Genomic DNA, 26,487 nt, shown 5'->3' on the forward strand with positions numbered 1-26,487 from the left:
TGAATATATTTCATAATCAAAGGCAATACAGGTATAGCAAGTTCTACTGGAGTTTTATATTTGATGATTAAAGTAAACGAATGCACTTTACAAAAAGTGATGTTCATTCTTTTTCATTGTAAACTTATAAGAAATGTTGACATTTTTGAGGAAATTGTGTTGTAAGATAGTTGCGTCCTTACTGGGTACATCTTTACATCTGTAAACAACCGCTAGACGGCGCGTGTCCAAAACTAATCGGAAAATCCCGTTTTGTCGCTATAATATAGAGCCCGCGATAATACAGCGTTGGAGTATACTGCCGTGCAGGTAAAATAATGCGATCTTACTGCTAAACCACGAAACCTGATAGCGGTAACAAATGGGTATGGCGTGTATACTGTATGTTTTCATTTCAATTCTAATTTCAAAACCTATATATTTAAAAAATATAAACGTACAAAGAATTCATAGGTACGGTTCAAATAAAAACTGTAAAAATTGTAATATCAAACAAAATAAAATGTAATTACCAGCGCTGAAATGAAATGTACAATGAATTATTAGCAGCGGTTAAGGCAAATACACAGCCGGTCAGATAACATAATACTAAATTCCTAGTAGCACAAGTCTCAGTGTCAATCTTATTTTTAAAAACCACAATGTCCAATGAAAACCATCGTTTTTTCCAAAGTCATCTGCATATTTGCATAAATGAATATTTAATAAATGGGGTTTTATATATAAACAGTGAGCATGCAGTGATCGGGTTTGTAGTTGCAACGCGAAGGTCTGTGTATGTGCTTCGACAAGATGATGATGGTGTCGCTGATTTTCGTTTCAATCCTCGTTATAACAGGTGAGACACGCCAAATACGTTTAAATTATTCTCTTCGTGATAAAGCAGCAGTATTTTAGCCACACGTTTATATATGCAATTGTCTAGGGCTACAGTTCTTGGATAACAGACAATTTGTCAACACTAAGATGAGCTCGAGAGAAGTATCATATCACTCAAGGGACGAAATAGAAGCAGGCGATAATGAATGAAATATTAACTTAAAAAAAATACAAACTGTCACAAAACAATAATCTGTTAAGGATAATTGTATTGTATTGGGCTCACAGTTTTAATATAGGAACTAGACTAGGGTTGATTTTTTTCCGCATCCAAACTCGGTCAACAACTTGTATCAATACTACGACATTTATTTTTTGCAGTTACTATATAAACTGTAATGCTAGTGTTTTCAGGAAACATTATATGTAGTCCAATAAAGATTGTTTTACGATAATGCTAATTATTCAAGCGATGTGTAAGAGCAGTCGCTGTGGAACATTTTCTTATTGGTAATCATAGAGTGAATACAGAAGTCTTAACCACATTAGATAAATTCATATTTACATAGGCCTAAAATTGAACCGACTGAGTAAACGACATCTGTCACTATTTAGCGTTCGTTTTTACCCAGTAGCTTTGACACAAAGTCAACTTTGTCGCAGTTTCGTGTCTGTGATGCAATCATGAGACCTCATGGAGATCGAGGAGATGTTTTATCCATCACATCAGCAATGTTTAAAATCGTATTTGCCTGAAATATAAGCAGACGTTTCTTTCGTACATTTGCTTTCAGCATCGGCTGATTCCCATGATCTTCCAGTTATCAAATGATTAATCATTTAATAAAAGAATGTAGAACTATTTTATAATCAAAATTTAAACGTAAAAGTGAATAATCATCGATATTAATATTTGTGTAAATATATCTAATTTCAAGGACCTCAGACGGTCTCAGTGTTGTACAGCATTTACGATTCAGTTTTCATTGAATTCGCCATTCAAAAGTAACATATGACGCGAAAAATAATCATCAGTTCTTAGCAATGTCTAAAAAAATTGCATTATGAATTTTTAGCTCTTGGCTGTGATCCGGGCTGGCAATCGTTCGAAAATAGCTGTTATGCCTTTGTGAAACGACCGGATAAATGGCCTGTTGCTATGGTAAAGATATGTCTATCTGTCTCTTACACACACACACACACAGATATGTATATATATATATATATATATATATATATATATATATATATATATATATATATATATATATATATATATATATATTAATTTATTTATTTTTAAAAGAGTAGCTGCATGCACCCATTATTGACTGATTACTCAGGGTACGGTTGCATTGTCGAAAAGTAGAATAAAGAGAGTGAGTTTCTAATGAGCAGACACGAATTAATTTTGATCAAGAAGTCACAGCCACATTTACAGACCCATACATACTTCAAATTGAGTCTGGATGATTGCCATTTATCTGTATTCCCGTTTCAGCAATACTGCAAGGCCATCGGAGCTAGCCTTGTTAGGATCGAGAATGAAGATGAACTTGGATTTCTTCGGGTTATACTGCGTGCTCAGTATAAGACAAATGGTATGTAGTTAATATTGAACTTTAACACACACACACACACACACACACACACACACACACACACACACACACACAGACACACACACACACACACACACATATATATATATATATATATATATATATATATATATATATATATATATATATATATATATATATATATAAATAATGGCGTCTCTGAGCCCTTGAGTTTAATTTGCATTTTGAATTCAACAAACCATTTGCCGACAACGATGTAGCAATCATCCGTGTTGTACTCGCTTGGGAAAATAAAAAGCAAAGGTTGCTCATAGTTCAGACTACGTGGGCTACTAATACGCAACAAAGTACACCGAGCAGCAGGAGGGGGTCAACCGACCAGGGGCCGGCCAGACATGAGTGAAAAAAATGATTTAAAAAAATTACATGGAACCGTTGGAATGACCAACGAACAGCAACACAACTATATATGACACATTGTGATGCTTTTTCGTGTGATAAAATGTGAATACTTTTTTTTATATGAGCAATATGGGGGGAGTTAATCGACCTAAGGGGTGCCGGACGAGTCTTCACTAACTTGTACAACAGATTATTCACTAACTTGATCAATGTTATTGTTGATGTAATCTTGGTTTTTTTAATTTTTTCATAATCTGAAGCATTTGTTACCTCGAAGTATCTTTTCAACGATATTTTCTCCAACCACAAGCTACACATGATTGTGTTTTTCTTTACCACCAACTCCACAAACAATTTAAGATTTTGGGCTGGTACTTCCAAGTCGAACGCTTTGTAAATGAATCGCACGGTAATCACTGCGACATTTTCTTTCACAAGGTGTAGAAGACCCCATCATCAACCACTTGCAACTGTTATATGTTTGGTTGACCATTATAATATTAGTAAAAATCTAATTAGATGAAAGCCTAATTATAGAAAAGCTATTATGTATATTTTTAAAAGAAGTAACCATATAGCATGGGACGAGGGGACGAGGCTAGATTAATGCTACAAAAATATCAAGATCTCGCCAGGAACAAAATCACATTACCAAAATCTAGAACAGATTTATATCTCGTCAAAAATTAAATCAGATGACTAGAGCAACACAAGATGAGTTTACAAGGTTATCTGCGATTGAGCCAGAGCACATCACCAAATCCGATTTTGACAGATTACCGGGTGACAGAAAGCAAATACCATCTGAGTTACAACTGTACGATTTTATCAAACAAGCAAAGAACGAATTTATCAACAAGCAAAGAACGAATTTATCAACAATCAAAGAACGAATTTATCAACTATGGTGCGTCCCATGTTGTTTTCATTTAAGATTGATGGCGATGGCATATTTATTGATTCCACAATGGATGACAAAGGAGTATCTGCAATCGTTATTAATCTTGTTGATGACAGAACATATATGTTCAGAATAAAATTTATTGTTGAATATGTTAGTGAAGATGGTCGGACTTGGATCATTTGTGATAAACGTGACCCTCTTTATTTCGCCCTATGTATGATTCATTCACTGATTCATTTACTATGCACTTTTTGACCAAGTCAATATAATTATTATCCCTCAACATTTGAGCATTAAAATTCCAATATCCTTTCCTCCTTGGGTACTTTGAAAAAGCTGCACCCAAAACCACAACTAAATGATCTTTCCAATGACCTGGTAAGATAAGTACATTAGATGTATTCATATAAATATAATCAGATACCAACAAGTAATCTAATCTACTTTGTTTCAAAGGAGATTTATGCCTCCAGGTATAATCTTTAAGTCATGATTGGAATTTCTCCAGGGGTCGATTAATTCCAGTTCGTTTCTCAGGTCTTGGATTGCTGATCTAGACTCAATTCTTTACACTGAAGGTATTATAAATACTTTGAATTAAACAGCATGCAAGTTGTGTCCAGGAAAAATGCATAGCCATTGATCAGCTGTGCGAGTTTCTAAAATACCTTTCTTGAATGAATTGAAAAGCAGGTCAAATGGCTTCTGCGTGATTTTCCTAGCATTTTATCCAGTTCACAATCTCGTAGACCAGGTTTTAGTCTTAACTTTTGTATTTGTTAATTTTAAAATCTGTCTTATGTAGTTTTTATGAACTTTATATTGTTAAATGCTGAATGTAGTTTCAATCAACTTAATATTGTTGAATGTTGTCTATTTTTATGAGTTGTGCATTGTAATTTATTATCGTATTAGTATATTGCCGGCACTGCAGTTATCACGTTTTATCGTGTGTACCATTTTGTTATATAATATTGATGCTCTGGGACAGTCTGGCCTCATGAATTCATAGGACTTGCACGTCAAAACTCCTTTATATTCAAGTAAGCTGACTTATCTCATCTGTCACATAGTACAGATTGTTTATCTTTCATAGGCTCAAACCTTCCATTGTCTTTGATACTGATGTACATGAATTGTAATTCCACTGCTTGACTGTTTTCTGCTAGCAGACAGCTTTTAAAAGATGTATCGTATCTCTTCCATTCAACATGTGCATATTGTTTTCCTAAAATTCTCACGGTCTTCACAATCGTTTTAAGCTCTGAGTGCATCATAATTTTACCTTCAACTCTTCCAGTAAGTGGGCCACGGAACTGGTCACGGCTGGGATTATCAGCCCCTAGCTTCCCACCATTTTAACCATTCCGCCTATGAGATGCCAAACCGTTAGTTCTTCTAAAATCAGTGACGATGGATCGATCCCTGCCACCCCAGGTGGATGGACGAGAATGTGCACCCTCATATCGCTCAGCCATCACACTAATATCTTCTAACGTCGCAAAATCACGCTCCCCTAAAAATACGATCAGTTCTTTCCGATACGTACTGAGAACATGTTCTTTCAAGATCTCTTCCCGTATGCCTTCGTAAGTCATTGCGGTGCCTGTCATTTTATTCCATTTTTTGAAAAGCACGCGTACGCGGGTATGAAATTGCGCGTGGGTCTCGCTGTTCGCTTAGACGAATCTCTGAAAAGTTTGCGAAAAGTTCAGCTGACAGCTCGTAGTGCCTTAACAGCGCTTTCTTGAGAACGTCGCAATCATCTACTTCAGTCGGTGCCATATTATGATAGACATCCTTGGTAGCTCCTTGGATAGATACTAATGGCCCACTGGTCTTCGGGTATACGACGGATTAAAGCTAACTTTTAAACTTAATTAAAAAGTTAACGACGATTTCGTCTCAGTCGTTAAACATCGGCATTTTTATCTGAACGTCTATCCTCCTTTGATTGTGGGTCCTGAATTCAGTTCTCGCCCCTCCTAGATTCCGCTTCGATCCTTAGTCTCTCCCTGGCTAACGTATGTTCTCTCTCCCTGGCTCTTTCTTCTGCCTGGAATCTGGATAACTCGATTTCTCTTTCTTTTTCCTCGGCTTTTTTCCTTGTCTAATTCTTTCTTTCTCTGCCGCCTTCTTTGCTCTGTATTCCCTGAGACTCCGCTCATACATATATATATATATATATATAATATACATACATACATACATAATATACATACATATATACATATAATATATATAATATACATACATACATATAATATATACATACATACATACATACATAATATACATACATACATATATACATATAATATATATAATATACATACATACATACATATAATACATACATACATACATACATTCATGCATACATATAATATATATAATATACATACATACATACATATATATAATATATATAAAATATATAATATACATACATACATATATATACATATAATAAATATATAATATACATACATACATACATATATATAACATACATATAATATACATACATACATATACAGATATATTCATAATAATAATAATAATAATAATAATAATAACAATAATAATAATGAGGACTTTGTATAGCACCTAATCTTTAGAAGCTCTAATTAGAAAACATAAAAAACATGCTGAGAATATTTAAGGTAGGAAGCATTATTAGGTCTTTAAGTTTGTTCTTGCAGTCGAAAAAAGCGAGTTTTTAGAGCACTCTTGAATGGTATCACTGTGTCTTTGTGTCCAGGTTCAGTGATCCATTCATTCCACGTTGTTGGGCCCTGGTAAGAAAAGAACGCTGTCGATATGACTTTGTTTAATTCCACGTTGTTGGGCCATGGTATGCAAAAGAATGCTGTCGATATGACTTTGTTTTCATATTGTGAATAATGAGTATACGATTGTCAGAAGAGGAGCGTAAGTATCTTGCTGGTGTGTACACATGGGTGAGGTCGGATAGGTATGCTGGACTAGAGTCCGACAGTGAAACGTTGCACAGAGAACACATTTTGTGTTTGATACTGTATACATACATATATAGATATATATAGACATATATAGATTATATATATATATATATATATATATATATATATATATATATATATATATATATATATATATATATAATTTCAGATAGGACACAACCTGTAATAGAGTTTTGGACAGCTGGAAATGACATTATTGTTGACGGTAGGTGGGTATGGGCCCCTGACAATGAACCCATGGAATCTGCTCTATGGGGCGCTGGACAGCCGAGTGATTCGAGTAATGGAAATGACGATTGTGCAGCACTAATGAACTGGCTAGACTTTAATCTAAATGATGACAACTGTGATAAAACTCGTTTTTTCATCTGTGAGATTTGGTAAGTCCCTAGAAAGATAATTAGTATTTCAAATACGTTTAAATTGGTATCACATATCAATTTTTAGTATCGTTTAATTGTTGGCTCAGGACTCTTTTGTATCAGTTTAGTAAATTCTGGTAAAAAGACTTTCATAACGTTGCATCACTTCATTTACAGAGTATATCTCATTCATTTCGTATCTTCAGCACGTGTTAGACATGAGCAAGTATACGAAAACCTCTAAATATTCATTACATAAACAAGTGCATTATTCAAAGAAAATATCAGCCGCTTTGGTATAAATACCTTAATTAAAGCAAACGTATACGAGAATGTTGGCCCAGGATTGTAAAATAATTTGATAGTCTGGTGCTGAAGAACCGGTGACATGAAGGTAAGGGAACTATTACTTTTAAACAACGGTTATCAGGAACCACTGGAATGCACTTATGTTGTCCAAGTTGTATATTTTAATTTATTGAACTAAATACTATTACTAGTTTTCAACTCAGTTATACAGTTTGTACTAGTATTTAGTTCAGATTTGAAAACTAGATGAAGAATCATCACAAGAAGACATACCTTGGCAAAGAGTTGTTTACATATCTAATTTAATGTCTTCCAGTTGATTTTCACCAAACAGTGTCGATACTTCAATTTGTATCTTTTCCAAGTTCTGAGTAAACTAGATGAGTATTTAGCACCAAGGTAGGTCAATGTATAATCATAAAAGTCAATACATTTCGAACTTGAAACGTTGTGAAATTAACAATCTGTTTTTCACTTTTAGAGCCAATTGATCAAATTCTAAGACGCCAAGGAACTGGTTACAACAGCTTGTGTAACAGGATGTGACCTGAATGGATGTCTAGATTAAATGACAACACAAACAATGTGGTGAAAGATGGAAGTTTATGAAATGAATTAATAAATATATGTATATTCTTTTTAGCATGTAGAGCGTGATTCTTTCAAGCTCTAAACATACGACACATTCAGTTATTCACACATACATTTGTTATATGTGAATGAATTTGTGACTTTATGAAAACTTATGATAAAAACAAAAATTCATACTATCATTAAAAAATAGAGAAACAAATGTGATTCATATATTCAAAATTTGAGGAAACACGATACAGTAAAACCAAGATATGATTCATATAATCTCATGTAATAAAGGTGATATTCATATAATCTAATGCAAAAAGATGCAACTCATTTGTACTCAAATATGCTCAATTGAAACACAACATTATCAATTGAAACAAAACATGATCAATTGTAGTAAACATAACAATTGTATCAAACATGACTCATGACTCAGTCATTTGTACAGCACCTACAATTCATAACAACGTATGACTCGTTTAAATACTTGTAAACCTTGTCAACGAGAAAGTTTTACCTGATTCACTTTTCCATAGTCAAACCTCACGTCTCCTGAATTATTATGTTAGCTCACACTTGTATTGGCCAAACACACCCTTCATGGATCCACCATGCGCACAAGTTTACATATCAGCACTTACGTGCTTGCATGGCCTTGAAAGTCGCACGCGTTTCCATCCCCATACAGACAGACATAAAAACGGCAAGAACGACAGCCTGATATACCCGCACGCACACAGCTAAAAAAAACAAATAACAAGTACGGAATTTAAATCTATAAACACATGCTACTAAATTAGACTCATAATAGCGACCTGAAACAGTTCAAAACTTCATAAAGTTTCAAATCCCCCTACTGATAAAGGCAACATTTCACGATACGTCATTAAAACTGAGTATGCTTTACATATTTGCAAACAAAGTAAAATGCAACATGAAACCAAGTCATTTCTTGCCTTTTTCTGTGACAGCTAATAAACAGGGAGTGCAAATTGGTGACCGCGTTGTATATTTTGGGACGTATTTGTATTTTAATTTAATCTGAAAATAAGTTCATTCTTTATACGACAAGCAGAATACAGTTTTCAAGATTGACAAATATTTAAAATGTAATACATTTTGATCGTGTTAAATCTATTGATGAAATGGATCTTAGAACACTTGCTATACTCGATTTAAAGAATGTACAAATCTGATGAAATCTCAGTCGAATTATATTGAAGGAGATAAGAAAATCAGAGATGACAAACAATTATAAATTGCAAGTGAATGTGGAAAAACAATAAAATAAATCAGAGTTCCATCATTAAAATTAACGTTGCAGATTGATTTTATTATTGGAAGAAATCCTAAATAATAAGCAAAAATATTTTCACTGAATTTTGTGTGTGTGTGTGTGTGTGTATGTGTGTGTGTGTGCGTTTGCAAATGGAAAAATTTAATCCCTTAGCAGGACATTCAATATAGATTTATTAAAATGGATACAAGATTATGAAAGCCTATTATACTAATTAAGATAAGATAATATACGTAACAAGTTTTCTTTATACAGTAGAGGCTACATAATTATAATTTTGGTACATATAAGTATTGCTCCAATAAACGCTTATTAAGTATAAAATATATAAAGTAATTTAAAACTGATATTAATATAGGTGTATATGATCTGAATATGAGGATGACGTCAGTACAGCCTTGTGAGAATTTGTAATGCCAGTTATAGTAGCAGAAAGAGTAAGAGACAGTGAAGTTAATATGTTAATAATAAAGAATGAACGTAATAATCATTATTTGTCAAGATTGGTATCATCTACAGGTAAGACATTCACGGTAAAACACTTGTATAATAAGTGTATGAACTTTTTTTATTATGTACTTACATTGGGAGAACATAGAATATTATGCAATGAACAACTAGCACGATAAACATTATGTTAGAAAATAGTCCTGTTATTAATTAGAATAATACCAAAATTAGTTAAATGTACATTTTGTTTTATATTGTGATTATGTTCGTATCACTGAGTCCACACGTTGTTGCAAAGAAGTCAATTGTATAAAAATTCTCAAATAAGTAATAGACAATAAAACAGAAAAACACACTCCATCAGGCCTAACCTAAAATAGAAAACTGTTCCGTGAATACAACTCAGAAAGAGATATCTACTAAACATATACATAACAGAAGAGAAGACTGTATATCAAATTTATACGAATATTTACAATCAATTTGAGAAACTATTTATCAGGGAATTCGACCAATCAACGCATCCAAAATTATATTGACTAATAGAAATGGACAAAATTATAATACTAATATATACTATATCTGTGTAAAGGAGATTACTAAGGAATACGGCAAGGTCTAATTATATGATAATAATTCCTTCTGTGGCATAGCTGAAGTTTTAATGAAACTGATGTTGAAGTTGATGAACTTGGCTAAACGCCACATTCTATCAAGGGTCCTGAGCGAAAACAGTCCGGACTCACGTGGTGATGAAGAAATGACTAAAACTATAACATAACAGATTATCTTGAGTGAAATTGGAAAATTCAGAGGTCTTTCTATCTAATGTATGCCTTAATAAATAAATATCCTGAATATTTTTTACTATTTAATCATAACTCTTCTGGGTATGACTCTTCTGAAAACCTATCCAAATCAAGCTGTGCCAATTTGTAATGATCATAAATATATTTTGGTTTGTGAAACTGTTATAGCTGATAGATTTAAATAATAATGTAAAATAGAAACGACAAAGCAGTTCTCATTAAAGTGCAATTAGATTTTAAGACAATTATAGAATGATGTATAAATAACTTGGGCAACTTGGTGAAAATCTAAACGATGATAATATGGTTCATCTGAAAAACCGAGAAATATTTATGCAAAAGCACACTGACTCAGGATTAACGACAAAGATGGTATTGAATGTTTCAAATTTAATTATATTGGTAATATTCATAACTTCTATGTACAGAAAGATAATTAAATCTTATCTAATATTTTTTGAAGAATACCTATCCGTGTCTAGAACTAATTATGGACCAGATATGGCTCATTTTTAAGTGTGCCAGGACTAACTCATGATGCTAATTTGAAAATAACGTTGGAACAATTAAATAGATAAGAGGTTATGATGTTTTTATTGGCTGAATATGTATCCTGAGGCGGAATTAGCATGATACCGAAAACATATATTAAAGCAAATCATTAGTATTTTCTGACGACGAGGCCTACTGGCGTTGACCAAAAAAGAAATGATGTAGAATATGGTAAATCAAGGTCAATGTCATTTATTATGTTACCAAACATACATACACGTTGTATTGCTTGGCCATCTGTCAACCAAATGTCTATCAGAAGCTCTACCTGTGTAGGCAAAGAACTAATCACGCGAATGGAAAAACAAAAAGGCACACTATTCTGGGGTGACTATTCTAAGATGGAGCAATGTTGAAGGTACATTTACAAAAGACCAACACAGTTCCAAGACTGTTTCAAACAGTATCGTCTTGCACCATGACAACAAATAACTATTGAGGATGATTAACTTCCATTACGAAAGACATTAACTGGTGATTTAAAAGGCAAAAACCTTCAGTAACATGATTAATATGCACGTTAATTTGAAGTGGTACTTATCGTTCAAAGAGAACTAATGAAAAGATGTGAGCTGAGGTAAAGAATCAAAACTTCAAAATGATATTTCGTTTGCAGAAAAACAATAATAGATACAAAAATAGTAGTATTATGGTCTGCGAAGACAAAACAAGATGCAATTAAGCCAATGCATGGATAATGGCTTTACTATGCTAGATGTTTAGCTGTTCTTGCAATAATGTTAAGAAAACTATTCTGATAACTGAAAATGTAATGACTGACACAATTACTGTGAACAAGTGTTGAAGCAGAGCTTCTAAAAGAATATTAAACAGATTATACATTTTCACGACATGAATGATTACAAAGTGATAAACATATATTCATTGTCATCAGCCAACAGCAAAGCTGTTGGACTATTATAGTTAATGAGATGAATAGCAATACAAGAAGTGTGTATCCTTAGAAATAAGTCCTATGCTTTTAGGTCTGGTAGAAAACAACGCACGCAAGGCTATTAAGAAATCAATTATCAAAAGGGATCTAAAATTAGACATGCATAAATATTTTAGGAACTATAAATAATCAAGAAATGAATTTAATACAAATACGCGATATGACATGTTACGGCAAATATTTTGCTCTTTCACTATTTTTAAAAAACAAAATCAGCATTTTCTTAAAGGTCTTACCTGATATAGTTAAGCAAGAGCTATTTGGAACGTTCTGAGTATTAATGCTCTGTACAAAATATATTTTTTGCTAGTAAACAGGACGTAAGTGCGTTTGCTCAAAGTATTCTCCATGTATCTCTTTACACTTTCTAGGTCTTGTTATCATACATATTTTGGAAGTTTGTTCAACACTGGAAGACTGCTCATACAATGTAATGGCGGCTTTCAAATCCAATGTTCCTGAGCGCATCTTTGAGAATGGGTTCAGCCCCAAATCACTTGAAGATAAATGATGACAGTTTGGTGGATATTCCAAAGTGTGTATGCGAGGTTTCTTGAAGACGTATGTTAAACTACAGTGGATTTATGCGCTGGCGCGTCGTCAGAGTAGATGGATACCTCTGGTACCGGCACATGGACGGCTGGTTTGGTGGTGTTCGGCAATATTTGGCGATACATCGTAGACTTACAAATATCCAAGCAGAGTCAGACCCAAGTACCTGGATAGACAGTATTGCGGACAAATTTCTATTGACGTTGCTTTGAGCGATATGTGGACTTGGTTGTTTTTCTTCGATCCAAACTATATTTTTTCTCTTGAGTCACATTATAAAAGCTCGTCCATAATTTATCACTTGTGACATTCTCATACAGTGTTTCTGTTCACTCTTTCCTTGTTTGTCACTGGTCATTTGCATTTGTCGAGACGTGTTTGGCGATTAAAACCTCATGGTGTTTTTGATCGGCCGTTAACAAGTGCAGGAACTATCTTGATTTCAAATAATTCATTAATATGATACAAATTGGTTACGAATTAATTTCCATAATAATATAAATATGTTTCACAATGCAACAAGCATTTTCATCTATTATTGTTGATTTTGCTTTAACTTTACAAAATAATTAGTCTTCGTCGGTTGCAGAATATCTGTCACGGAATATTTTGAAACTAATTATCAATATTTTGATAGTTATACTTGTTGGCGATCAAATGCATTTGTACCTGTTCAACATAGCTTTGATGCTCTAATCTTGTTTTATTACGTTTCAACAACAAATAACTGCATAGAGCACTTTGTAATTGCTACAGAAATATCAGCTCTGTGTAAAATAAGAATTCATAAATTTAAGAAAGCATGTTTTCCAAGTTTATTTGCATCTTCCACCATCTAACATTCTTGTTTCTGTATGCATTCTTTTCGTTTACCAGTGTACTGATGTTACCGCAGTAGTTAAGTAACTCATGGTCGTAAACTAAGTAACAGAATGTATGGAACCCAACAAGATTAGCATCATCTGACAAACAATTTATTTATCAAAGTTATAAAATGATAATTTAAGAGCTGACTTACTATTGTATAATTTGAATCCAAAATAATCCTAAAAAGGTTCTACACAAATCCAAAAGTATCAAATGTTCCAACTTGATTCTAGGCCCTTGAATATACTGGTCAGCCAACAGTACTTATATATCACAGTGGCATTGTGCATAAGTAATACATTCACAATAGTCCCAGAATAATATGGTAGTCCAATGTGCACTCTGTAATCACAATGAATAATCCAGAAAAGGTTTCCTATCAAATATCTAAACACAACATTAAATATATCTGCAGACTTGATATTATATCCCACATCGTAAAAGAACCCACCTGATATATTCCATTCAATGGGGAATAACTTATATCTTCTAAGAACTCGACTGACTGATCTATCTAATGGGAAATGACCGCAAACGTTTTAAACATGTTTTTAAAGATGTTTATTTTAATAAACTTGAACATAGCTACTAATAAGTCCTACGCAAGCTAGTCACCCTTAATATCTTAAATTAGAACCTATACCCGTTTGCAAACTTTAACCATAGACAATTTACTGCTATGAACAAAAAGTACAATAAATATAGATATACATAACAATGCCAAGGGGTAATCGGTTAGATGGAAACCATGCATACGTTAACAATTGTTTTCGAACACTCGTAATGTCTAATTATACATAATTATGTTTTTATGTTGTTTTCAAGTTGTAAAAGCAGAATTTGATTCAACGTGAGAAAATGGAGGAAAGCTAGTTAATGTACATAATAAATATATGTCAAACAAGGAACCGTCTTTTGTACTGAACGGGTTAACAGGTAGCTCGTCCACTATAGTCAGGCCACTACAGAGCAAAACCATCCATTACCTTTTACCAATCTTACGATTGTCGTCCAGATTAAACCTCTTATGAAGAAATAAAAAACATTCCTAACTGTGAAATACTGAGTCTTTTCAAAACTGGTAGTTACTCCCACTAAATGTGCGCTTATCTGTCTTGGTACAATGTCCTTGTGATGTCACATAAAAACTAAAAGATTCTCGCAAAGCAACAAATCATTAACTTTTCTTCTTTAATAAAACTCCCAGACCCTCTTCGATGTACGTGTTACATTGATATCAAATGGATCACAACCCTTCGCATTCAAAGATGTAAGGTTAAAAATCCTGTATGTATAATGTAGATGGTAATACAAGTCTTATAACCTACAGTGACTAACTTTCAGAACGACGATGAAGCTAGATATTACGATGACTGAATTATCAACAGCGAAGGAGACTTTATCAATCCCCTAACTGAGCCAGTCAGCAGTAATTACATCATATTGTAGTATCCAAGCAGTGAAGAATGCTACAAGCATTGAACATACAGGGGCAAGAGGCACTAGTACAATATTTATAGAGTTCTGCCACTTGACTTAAGCGGAAGATGACAAATCTAAAAGCTGTGATTTGGCAGGCTCCGAAATGGTCACTTGCAGTAAAACTTTTAGTTACGTAACTGATATTATACTATTTGTACAAAAATTAACACATCCTTTCTAATGTTCAAGTCTTGGATTCCTAAAATGTTTCCCAGGGTGCTCAGCGTACGTAAAATAGTATTGATACATCGTAATTATTTTCAATCAAAATGTGGAAAATTGAAGGCGATATATGTAGAAGTTATATAATATGATGATAACATGTATATCATAAAAAGTGACTGTTCAGAAATCGGTAATCATTCGAGAGAATTCCCAAAGATAGTTATGTCATTTGTATAGCATCGTGTACGTTTCCACTGCCGTAGAGAATTCACAACCAAGACTACTGATTTCGTTAAAGTAAGTCTGTTTCTCCGCTGTACAGGCAGTAAGTTTCCATATGGATGTGACTGTAAATAATTTAGCTATGTTCCATTTCCTTTCCATAAATGAAAAATCGTAGATTTACAAAATATAAGGAAACAGGTATAATGCTAACCAAATATAAAATAAACAATGCCAATCCAGGATCTTCAGGCCGATTTGACAATGATACAGCATCAAATATAAGACTTTAGCAAAATTGACAAAAATACTGACTGTTGCAGATTTTGTCCTATTGTAGTTATCTACCTGTATAATTATATCTTGAAATGTTCAAGCAGTCTGCGTTGGTCTATGCATACCGCAAGAACTTCAAATTTTGTATTTCGATAAGGAAGGGAATTTTCTTTATCTTTGTCAAATTTACATTCGACGTCTTATCTCTCAAGCCACCACTTTGCCACCTAATGCTGTCTCAGGCAAAGTTAGTGCTATGCTAAATATTTATGACTATATATTTTTTCAATCCTGTTTTATTTCATTATAAGGTCGATCTTCACCACAACATTGTGCGAGGATTGTATTTACAACTAGACGTATTAACTTTCGCTTAATACAATAAACTTTAAATACTGCTCAATAACTGTCTCGAGGAGAACTATCCATTTCAAAACTAAATATAGGCACATAGAAGGGTAAATGTTCACTATACGTATTTGTTCGTTTGGAATTAGTTATGTGTATATTTAAAACTTATATATATAAAATGGCTGTATTTAGACTTCAATTATTGCAATGCTGGCAATAGGAGGTAAGACATTGTGTGTGTGTGTGTGATTTGGATTTTTAACCTATCTTTAACAATTCTTCAGCCATTACGCCACGGTGTCTGCAGTGTGGCAGTTTATAGTGATGTCTAGCACTGGGGCATCATGCTGCAGACATGTAGCTGCATGTTCCACCCAGTCACATTATCCTGACTCCAGACCGACCAGTCCAAACACCTACCACTTAATGCTGAGCGCCAAGCGAGGCAGCTGCTAGTAACATTTGTATAAGTTTTTGGTATGACTCGGCCGTGGAGGACGCTCTAACCACTAAGCCACCGGGGGGGGGGTCTTAAGACGCTCGAGAGTAAACCACTGTATCACATTCTCTAGAGTAAACCACTATATTACACTCCGTATACTAAACCACTCTATCTCAGTCTCTGACATAAACCACTGTCTCAAACTCTATGTAGTAAACTACTCTCACTCTCTAGAGTAAACCATTATATCTCAAATTTCTCATCCTGGTTCATGAATTTGTATTTTTTTCCTCAGCAGTTGTTACATGTAAGCCTTTTTCTCAGTAGGTAGACGACGAGGACCGTGCATGCCAAAACTGAATGACCTCGTTAGTTACACACTTGTTCTGTGTGTACTTTGATAGCTTGCAGTCATTTCATTAAGAAACACCGTTCGTTTCTTCATGTCGTGGTCAAACGGCAAAATAAATGGGGATTTTTTGTAGCCAACTTTAATATCAATTCTTACATTCTTTATAGGCTTTATCGTCCTAAGCTGTAGATACATGTCTTTAGGACTAGAGAAAGGGGGGCGGGCGAGGAAATAAATAAATAAATAAATAAATAAGAATTTACCACGATTTTATTTTCTTCTGTTCATTAAACTGATATTTGATAAGGCTCTGTGCCAGAATCTGCATCCTTGATAGAAATGTCTGTCTGAGTCGTCTTCCTGTTCTGCTCAGGACCTGCAAATGGAAATATTTTTAATGCTCGAACAGAGTCATATATTTCAGTAATGTTTGATCAAAGAGGTTTCATCATAGAGGAACTCAAATAACTAACCTTGTATTTTTAAAGCCTCGTTGCGTTGGGACATACTTGGGAGTAACAGTTGCTTTTGTTATCCTGATTAGAATACAATCAAGCAGGACAAATATATAATCAGTTGCTTTGTTTTGCTGTAAGTTCAGTCCTAATGAGACTAGGCATAGTATCCTCTATTCAAATTGTGCTGCAGATTCAGGAGTCTCCTTGCATCTGAAGTATTCTTTTGTCCGACCAGTTTTCGAGATTTCTGAAGATTTTAAAGTCCTGAGGGGCTGGGAAAGGGAACTGTTGCTTGGTCATGATACAGTGTTTTAAAACAATTCGCCCATTTTACTGTAGGATTTCCATAATCAGTTTAGATTATGAGAAGGAAATTAAGCATGAATTTGATTTTATATTTTAAAAATGATTGTTATTTACAGCTTGATATGTACTCCTTCCTGTATTGTTATTTACAGCTTGATATGTACTCTTTCCTGTATTGTTATTAACAGCTTGATATGTACTCTTTCCTGTATTGTTATTTACAGCTTGATATGTACTCCTTCCTGTATATTGAGAAAACATTAAGTTTCCTCTTAGTAGTTTAATGTATTATTACTCACAATGGAGAGGCATCAAAAAAAAAAAAACTATGCCAAAAAGTAGTCAAAAGGAAGAAAATCTAGTTTCTTATTTGGCCATCTGATATGATTTGGTAATGTGATAAACAAAACATTTAAGATTGGTATGCTGAGAAAAATTTGTATTGGTATCACTGGACAACAAATTTTTACAAAAGTCATGTTACTGAAATAAAATTAGTCAATTCTTATCAATTTTTATGTGCTGAACACGAATATGACAGTCAAATTGCAAAATTGGCTCTAGTTTTTTTGTAATCTGCAAGAAATTAATGTTTACATAACGAAATGCATTCCAATAGTAAAAGGTCAACTGTAATAGCCTACCTATAAAAAATCAAGTCATTGACTACATCTTAGATTTCTTCGCCTGTCTCTTGTACAGCTGTTCGGGAGCATCTCTGAGGAGTGTCCAGCAGTAGTCAGCCAGCATTGTAGTGGACCATTTTCCCTGGTATCTTTGTTCCATTGTTGCGATATCTTGATGAAAACGTTCGCCGTGTTCATCACTAACAATACCACAGTTGCTAGGAAAGAAATCCAAATGGGAATGAAGGAAGTGAATCTTTAGAGACATATTGCAGCCAAGTTTCTTATACTTCATCAACATGTCTTCTACTAGTTCCTTATAGTTTTCTGCCCTAACATTTCCGAGGAAGTTTGTAGAAACTAGGCGAAAAGCATTCCATGCTTGTTTCGCGTCACCTTCCAGCAAGTTGTTGAACCGGTCATCTTTGAAAAGCTCTCGAATCTGAGGACCCACAAAAACTCCCTCTTTAATCTTTGCTTCGCTGAGTCGAGGGAATTTTTCATGCAGGTATCGGAATGCTGGCAAAGTCCGGTCAATGGCTTTCACGAAGTTCTTCATCAAACCTAGTTTGATGTGAAGGGGTGGTAGCAAGATTTTCTGAGCCTCAACCAGAGCTGGGTGTTGGATATTCTTCTCTCCAATGGCTACATTCTGCCGGTGGGTCCATTCCTTCCTCATGTAGTGCATTTCCCTTGCTCGGCTATCCCACTCGCATAAGAAACACATGTATTTTGTATATCCTTGCTGCAGTCCCATTAAAAGGGCAACTACCTTCAAATCACCACAGAGGTGCCAGCTGTACTTGTTATACTCAATGGAATTCAGTAGCTGCCTTAAGTTATCGTATGTCTCTTTCATGTGGACAGCATACGCTACTGGAATAGATGGAAGAATGTTTCCATTGTGCAAAAGCACAGCCTTGAGACTCAGTTTCGAAGAGTCCACAAATAGTCTCCATTCTTGTGGGTCATGAGTGATTTTTAAAGCATTCATGAGGCCCTCAATATCGGAACAGAATATCAGATTACTTTCCTTTCTGAAGAAAGGCTCCAATTGCTGGTGGCGCTTTCGATATGCAGTAATTGTGACATCTTCTTCTAGAAGATTCCATTGTTGGAGTCTTGATCCTAGCAATTCTGCCTTGTTCTTTGATAAGTTCAAATCACGAATCAGGTCATTTAGTTCTTCCTGTGTTATTCTGTGTGGGGTTGATGATGCACCACAGTGAAAATCTGGATCACTGCATGCTGATGGACCAGGAGAAGAACAGGTCGACTCACCTTTGTCTTCGTCAGATGAATCAAGAGAATATTCTGCTGGAGGTTCTGGAATAGGAAGTCCCTCACCATGTGGAACTGGTCTCAATGCAGACGGAATGTTTGGGTAGACTATTCTCGACTTCTTTCGCTTCGTTATTCCGCCGGAAAGAGGAGGAACCAAGCAGAAGTAACAGTCATTTAGGTGGTTGCTTGGCTCTCTCCACACCATTGGGACTGCAAACGGCATTGATGACCTTTTGCAATTCAACCACTGTGAAAGCTGTGTTGTACATGTAGCACAGCATATATGCGGAGCCCAAGGCTTGTCTTGGTCACCAACCTTGCATCCGAAGTAAAGATGATATGCCTTCTTCACTTGAGAATTGATACTTTTCTTCTGGTTGGCAAATGTCACTTCCCCATAAATATAGCAAAAATTGTCCGCGGTATTAACACACTTTCGAGGCATTACTGTTCTTTATTGTACGTAAATGGATAAAATAATAAGTTTTATGTAACAGTAGCTTGAACTGTCTCGCACAACGTCTAAAATATTTTAAATGCTGAACCTATCTGATTGGGCTTTATATAGTACACTGCTTACGTCAGCTTCAGCAGCCGCCTGGCATTAGTATAATAGGCCTACACATGTATAGTACACTGCTGACGTCAACTTACTTCAGCAGCCGCATGGCATTAGTATTGCATTGCATCAGAAAATGATGCAATCAACTGTGGATGATGTGAGCATGATGGTATTATGCAATGTTACATCATTATTCCGGATGTTGCTGCAGTCCTACTGGAGAAATTTACACAGTGAAACATAGAAAATGAGGTATATGAATATCTTCAAAACGAGAGCCAATACAAATTTTTCACGGTTATATTCGTGTTCGGCACACCAAAATACTACAGATTAGGGCCTTTTCAAGTCAGTAATGATTTCACTGTTGACCAGTGTATTCAGTGTCGCGGTCACAATCGGCGCCATTTTTCCCCTTGTCATACCGATTTGAGATATTCAGTTATGCACATTGTTGAATTGTATCAGACGTGACAATATGTGATGCATTTGGATATATTTGAACCTACCGAGACTAAATTTTCTTCCTGTCAGCTGCCAGCTTCCCGACTGTTAGCGTCAGTGACTTGGAATATTGTACTGTCATGTGAATTTCCTTTTCATTTAATATAAAAAAATAAATTAAAAAAAGTACAAAGTCAAAAAATCGTTGGAAACAAATTGTATAATGACGGCAATAACTTCTCTAAATTCGAAACCATATATACATATATGAGCGGAGAGGCAATGGTTTCTTATTTTATATTAAATGATTTTGCAGAATGAAGGGAAATAAAATATAACTAAAACAGTGAACATATTCTTACAAATGTATTTCCTCCAGGGAGCATCATCCGTCATTTCTCGATTAATTTGTCTCCATCATTACCGTACTTATCCGATTTGAAGTCATTATTATTTTTCAGAGGATGCAATGCATTTATTCCTTAAGCTCCTCTCTCTCTCTCTCTCTCTCTCTCTCTCTCTCTGTTTTATGTCTCTCCAACACATACAACTCGAATAAAGCTATAAATTTTGTGATCATTAAACAATATAAGGAATGATTAAATCAAAATAATAACAAAAAAGTGCATCATCTAACGTCCAAATAATGTGTGCTCAACATATCCAAGCGACTAAAAATCATAAAGAAAAACATACACATTGCAGAATTACCTTACAATGGAATGAACCTGATTGAAAATGCTTCTCGACGTTTGTCAAAGCTAAATTTTTGCCATAAAATGAAAGCTCTAGTAACATTCAGCAATACAAATACAGGATATGGTGAAAAAATGAATGTGGAATATACTAAAGGTAAAGGGGGAGATAATTGGTGGAGATTAAAAAATTTAATGTGGAATGTTGATGTCATGAATTATAAAATATTTAAAACTATAAATTTAAGTTCTCTATATTTTCTTCTACTTGATACAATGTTCCCATTATGTATTCTTACTAATATGCTTAACAAAATCTGTATATATCAAAAATAAATATATATGTGAATGTCATAAAATGCAGTGCAGCATGTAAAGTGTGCAGCTAATTTGACCTATAACACTTTAGCCAGCGTAAATGGAGCAAAGTGACCTTTCCCTGCATGAAACCCTTTTTGGGCTGCACCGCTAAAATGAAAATATGTTTGACTCCTGCAAATATCGTGTTTATTAAATGGGAAAAACTAAAAGTATCCATATTTAATAAAATTTTGCAACAGTACTGAATCAGGTGCAACTTTAAAGGTACTGGCATCTTGTACGAAATAACATTTAGTTTTGCATGTACACCAAAACTTAAAACACAGGAACGAGTGGTTTGGCTATTCATTCAAAACAATTTCAGGACCTGCTCCAACTTACAAAGCAGAGTAAATGCCCTATGCATAAATGATTAAATGGTATGCTTAACTGTGATATCTCAGAGTGACAAAATAATCTCAAACATACTGGGCTGATTTTAGTATGTTTCTGTGATTGTAATTTCCCAGTGAATAAAATTCTGATGCTAAAATTGTCTTGCTATATACTTTTTGATTTATCGTAAATGATCATGGTTAGGTAGTGTATAAATTAATGGCAAATCCTAATGACAAGTCATTATTTGAGTACTGCTTAATGATGGCACATGTAAATCAAATAAGGATAATTAATTTATTATTTTGGGCTTACATGATGTAATCAGTAATAACTTAATTTCTTATATATGTGAATCAAAATAACAATAAATAACTTTGGGATTAATGTATATAAAAACATTCTTAAAATAGAATTGTATTCGTACAGCATGGATACCCCACCAAAGTAACTAAAAATGATCCCCAAACACAAAACCTAACAAATCTGTTATAGATAGGTGAACTGATGGACAAAGGTTAATACTATATAGGTGGGAAATACATAAGCATCTCCGAAATTATAACTCAATTCACACAGAATATTTGACCAGACCTCAAGGTAAAATACCTGGAAAATATCACAATTCTGGGTATGACATTTGAGATAACTTGTCCATACCACTTATACAAGACTCATGCAGGACGATGCCTATTTTATAAATACATAAGATACTAACAAATATTCAGTCAAAAGGTCAAAATGCCAGTTCACTTTGTTCAGAGTTCCAGAAATTTAAAAGACATAGGTTCATATGAATAGACCAGAGTGGTCCAACTACAGTCCCATGGGCCAAATGTGGTTCAAGGGTCATTTTTTTGTGGCTTGCTCTTGTACAAAGAGTGAGTTCTATAATTATTGTATAATTGATATATATCATGCATCTTTCACAAGCTTTACATTTTTGGTCCATGTGGTCTGCAGTGTTGATGTTGGAATAGAACACCTATGGTCTACGATGTTGGAATAGAACACCTATGGTCTACATATCTCCAACATACAGATTACTACCTAGTACATGTACTTATTGATAATAACCATAACGATTACACCTGAATACAGCTAGTGATACACTGGATGCAGTCTGCCTCGATTCTAAATAGTTTTACAAAGTTTCAAACAAATAAAATATTTGTTCTCATATCAATCTTTCAATTATCATGAAATCTTGCTGTCTTGTTTCTTAGCAAAAATAAAGCTCTGTTTGTTTCTCACTAAGACTTGAGTCCTGTCTCTTTGTTTATCATCAAGACAGAAATTCTGTCTCTTTGTTCATTATAATACTATTCTGTCTCTTTGTTTATCATCAACACTTAAGCCCTGTCTCTTTGTCTATCAATACTGTGCTGTCTCTTTGTTTATCATCAACACTTAAGCCCTGTCTCTTTGTCTATCAACACTGTGCTGTCTCTTTGTTTATCAACAATACTAAAGCCCCGTCTCTTTGTCTATCAATACTGTGCTGTCTCTTTGTTTATCAGCAAGACTAAACCCCGGTCTCTTTGTCCATAAAAACTGTGCTGTCTCTTTGTTTATCAGCAAGACTAAAGCCCGGTCTCTTTGTCCATCAAAACTGTGCTGTCTCTTTGTTTATCAGCAAGACTAAAGCCCGGTCACTTTGTCCATCAACATTGTGCTGTCTCTTTGTTTAGCAGCAAGACTAAAGCCCTGTCTCTTTGTCCATCAACACTGTGCTATCTCTTTGTTTATCAGCAAGACTAAACCCCCATCTCTTTGTCTACCAACACTCTGCTGTCTCTTTGTTTATCAACAAGACTAAAGCCATATCTCTTTGTTTATCAACACTATGCTGTCTCTTTGTTTACCAGCAAGACTAAAGTCATATCTCTTTGTCTATTACACTGTACTGTCTCTTTGTTTATCAACAAGACTAAAGCCCTATCTCTTTGTCTATTAACACTGTGCTGTCTCTTTTTATCAGGAAGACTAAAGCCCCATCTCTTTTTCTATCAACACTGTACTGTCTCTTTGTTTACCAGCAAGACTAAAGCCCCGTCTCTTTGTCTACCAACACTGTGCTGTCTCTTTGTATTTCATCAAAACGGAAGCACTCTCCATTTGTTTGTCATTACTACTCAAGTCCTAACTCTGTTTATCATCATACCTTGAGAACTTTTAAATGTATTGATGACTAAATGAATATATAAAATATACCTTATATTTATTGCCTCAGTCTTTAAGATACAGGTAGACTTTATTGCTCCTGTAAACAGCTTTAATGGAAGGAAGTGTAGGTAGATACTCAATGAGCCCATCATTACTATCATACAACATTAACAGACTAAGGGAGACAAATCTAAACAGTTGATTCAATAAAACAATACTCCATGGTCTAAAAAATTAAAAGGTGGCAAAAGTCAAAAACAAAAGAAACATTTCAAGAAAAGATTAAATGAAGCAACTTAAACCTGATATATGCAAAGACAACAATATTCTTTATAACAGAAATTACGTAACTGCTTCACTTGAAACAATCCAGAAAACCTCAATCTCTTGTGGGAATGGGGTTAATGAATAACTTCATGTAGGTCCACAATAAAATTTGAAAAAATTACCTAGGTTTAAAAATTCACATGTTTCAGGATAATCTAATTTTGTCAAAATTCTTAAAAAGACCCTACAACAGGTACTCTTCTGGCGAAATATGTCTGTACAAAACTGTACATAAAATAAGTGTCCATCACAAAGGTTAAAATAATAACAATAATAAAAATCATAACAATAATATTACTTTAAGTGTGACAATTCATCATAAACAAATGATATGATACAGAGCATTCAATATCGTTTGTAACTTTCATATGTAAGAGGCAAGCAAATTAAAAACCTTATTTAGGAAGCCTGAACAGACACATCTAAAAGACTGTCCAACTTGTAAAAGATATGAACAATGTTTCAATGTTTCCATTACTATTTTTTTATTTAAAAAATCCGAATTATTTGGGCAATATTAGTTTGCCTTTTGGGAAAAATCATCACATCTGGTTAAAAGAAACAACTAAAACAATGACAATCCATTAAACTTAATATAAGATCTTTTTAAAAAATATGCACATTAAAGAAGATGTCCTAAAAATATAGTAATTTTATTTTCAAAAACAAAAGCAAGAAAAGAATTACCAATAAAATATTGCATACAAATAAATTAGCTGAAAAGGAGTGATAGTGTCAACACGATTACATTAAAGAAACAAGCATGCCTTGTACATCATCTTGTACAAACTGAACCCTGTTCTGTGATCAAGATCTATTTGGAATGGCACCTAATTCATGTACACACACACTGAATGTAAAGGGAGATAACATAGTTTTTGATTACTTAAAGAATTGTGTTGCTGATGAAACTGGCAACCAAAGACTATAAACAAGATACCAAATAAAAAAAGTTTTTGATCTGGCACTGAATAATGTCACCGTATGGTTTATACATTTCACTGCTTTCAATATTTTAGTTTGTGGACAACTTTGATATTTCTATTTTATCTGTTCCTCATAATTCATCACAGTTTTTCAATGTTTTTCACAATTACAAAGAGTCTTTTACATCTGAGATATACACCTTGTTCAAATTTGTGAGGCCATGTTTCATGAGTATTAACAGCATTCTGCATTTAGCCAGGCTAAGCAAGACCAGTCTCGGCATACACAAAAGCATTTAGCAAGGGTTGAGCTGTACCAGTCACAGCATATAAAAAAGCATTTAGCAAGGCTGAACAGTACCAGTCAAGGCATACAAAAAAGCATCTAGCCAGGCTCAACAGTACAGTACCAGTCTCAGCTTACACAAAAGCATTTTGGCCAGGCTTAGCAGTACCAGTCTTGGCATAAACAAAAGAGTTTAAAGTAACTATAGTACTCTTTGAAGTCTGCTATCCAGCAAACTGTTTAATTTTATAATTTTAATTGTCAGCACTTAGTATTAATGACACTGCCACTATGAGCTCAGAGGTCCAGTATGCTTTCTTTCTGTTAGACACTGGCAGTGATTCTTTTGAGTGCTTAGTGGCAAAAGATTGGCTAGCTAGAAATAAATGCAACTTTAATCGACTTTTGCTAAGGCATGCCTACATCAATTGCTAACACCTTAGACTCTGTGATACAATCCTTAATGTCCATATTGAGTCAATAAGGCAATGAAGGCAGAAAATGACACAAGTCAATATTGTTCTGTTCTTTATGATATTGTAAATCAAGTGATTGGCACAATTTACAGGCTCTGGTAGCAGAGAAAGATCGCATTTCAGAATGGTTAGGACAAACGTGGTCTATTACTTGGGTAGGTAGGAGAAAGGAAAGTCTCTTTACCATCAAACTGCATAATTCTCAATATCCAGAAGAAGTCGGGCACACAATGTAACATCCATTATCAAAATCCCTGAAAGGAGTTATTTAGAAAATATTCACTATTTTCAGGATAAAGATCACAAAGTTATGTATGTGTTTTGTAGAATGGGCTATCTTGACCCAATGATCACAAGGTTAAGCAGGTGTTTTGTAGAATGGATTATCTTGACCCCATGATCACAAGGTTAAGCTGGTGTTTTGTAGAATGGGCTATCTTAACGCCAGGATCACAAGGTCAAGCAGGTGTTTTGTAGAATGGGCTATCTTGACCCCA

At 34.3% G+C, this 26,487-nt stretch overlaps 2 protein-coding genes across 2 annotated transcripts in view; both read left to right on the forward strand.

The window, feature by feature from the left end:
* Positions 1-26,487, forward strand: part of LOC149807511 (perlucin-like protein) — a 414,808-nt gene that overhangs the window by 339,324 nt on the left and 48,997 nt on the right. The gene's annotated exons all lie outside the window — the stretch shown is intronic.
* On the forward strand, positions 746-8,022 carry LOC149807515 (perlucin-like). Its single transcript, XM_089967322.1, has 5 exons — positions 746-838; positions 1,896-1,981; positions 2,321-2,420; positions 6,862-7,093; positions 7,866-8,022. Coding segments are annotated over exons 1-5 (480 nt in total). The 5' UTR covers positions 746-777; the 3' UTR covers positions 7,867-8,022.

This window comes from Sinohyriopsis cumingii, chromosome 1 (genome assembly GCF_028554795.1).
Source record: "Sinohyriopsis cumingii isolate HCF-2022 chromosome 1, ASM2855479v2, whole genome shotgun sequence".
Lineage (NCBI taxonomy): Eukaryota > Metazoa > Mollusca > Bivalvia > Unionida > Unionidae > Sinohyriopsis > Sinohyriopsis cumingii.

Coding starts and splice junctions, on each gene's coding strand:
- LOC149807515 (XM_089967322.1), top strand. CDS start 778: ATGTGCTTCGACAAGATGATGATGGTGTCGCTGATTTTCGTTTCAATC. Junction 839..1,895: donor TTCAATCCTCGTTATAACAG/GTGAGACACGCC, acceptor ATGAATTTTTAG/CTCTTGGCTGTGATCCGGGC. Junction 2,421..6,861: donor TGCTCAGTATAAGACAAATG/GTATGTAGTTAA, acceptor ATATAATTTCAG/ATAGGACACAACCTGTAATA.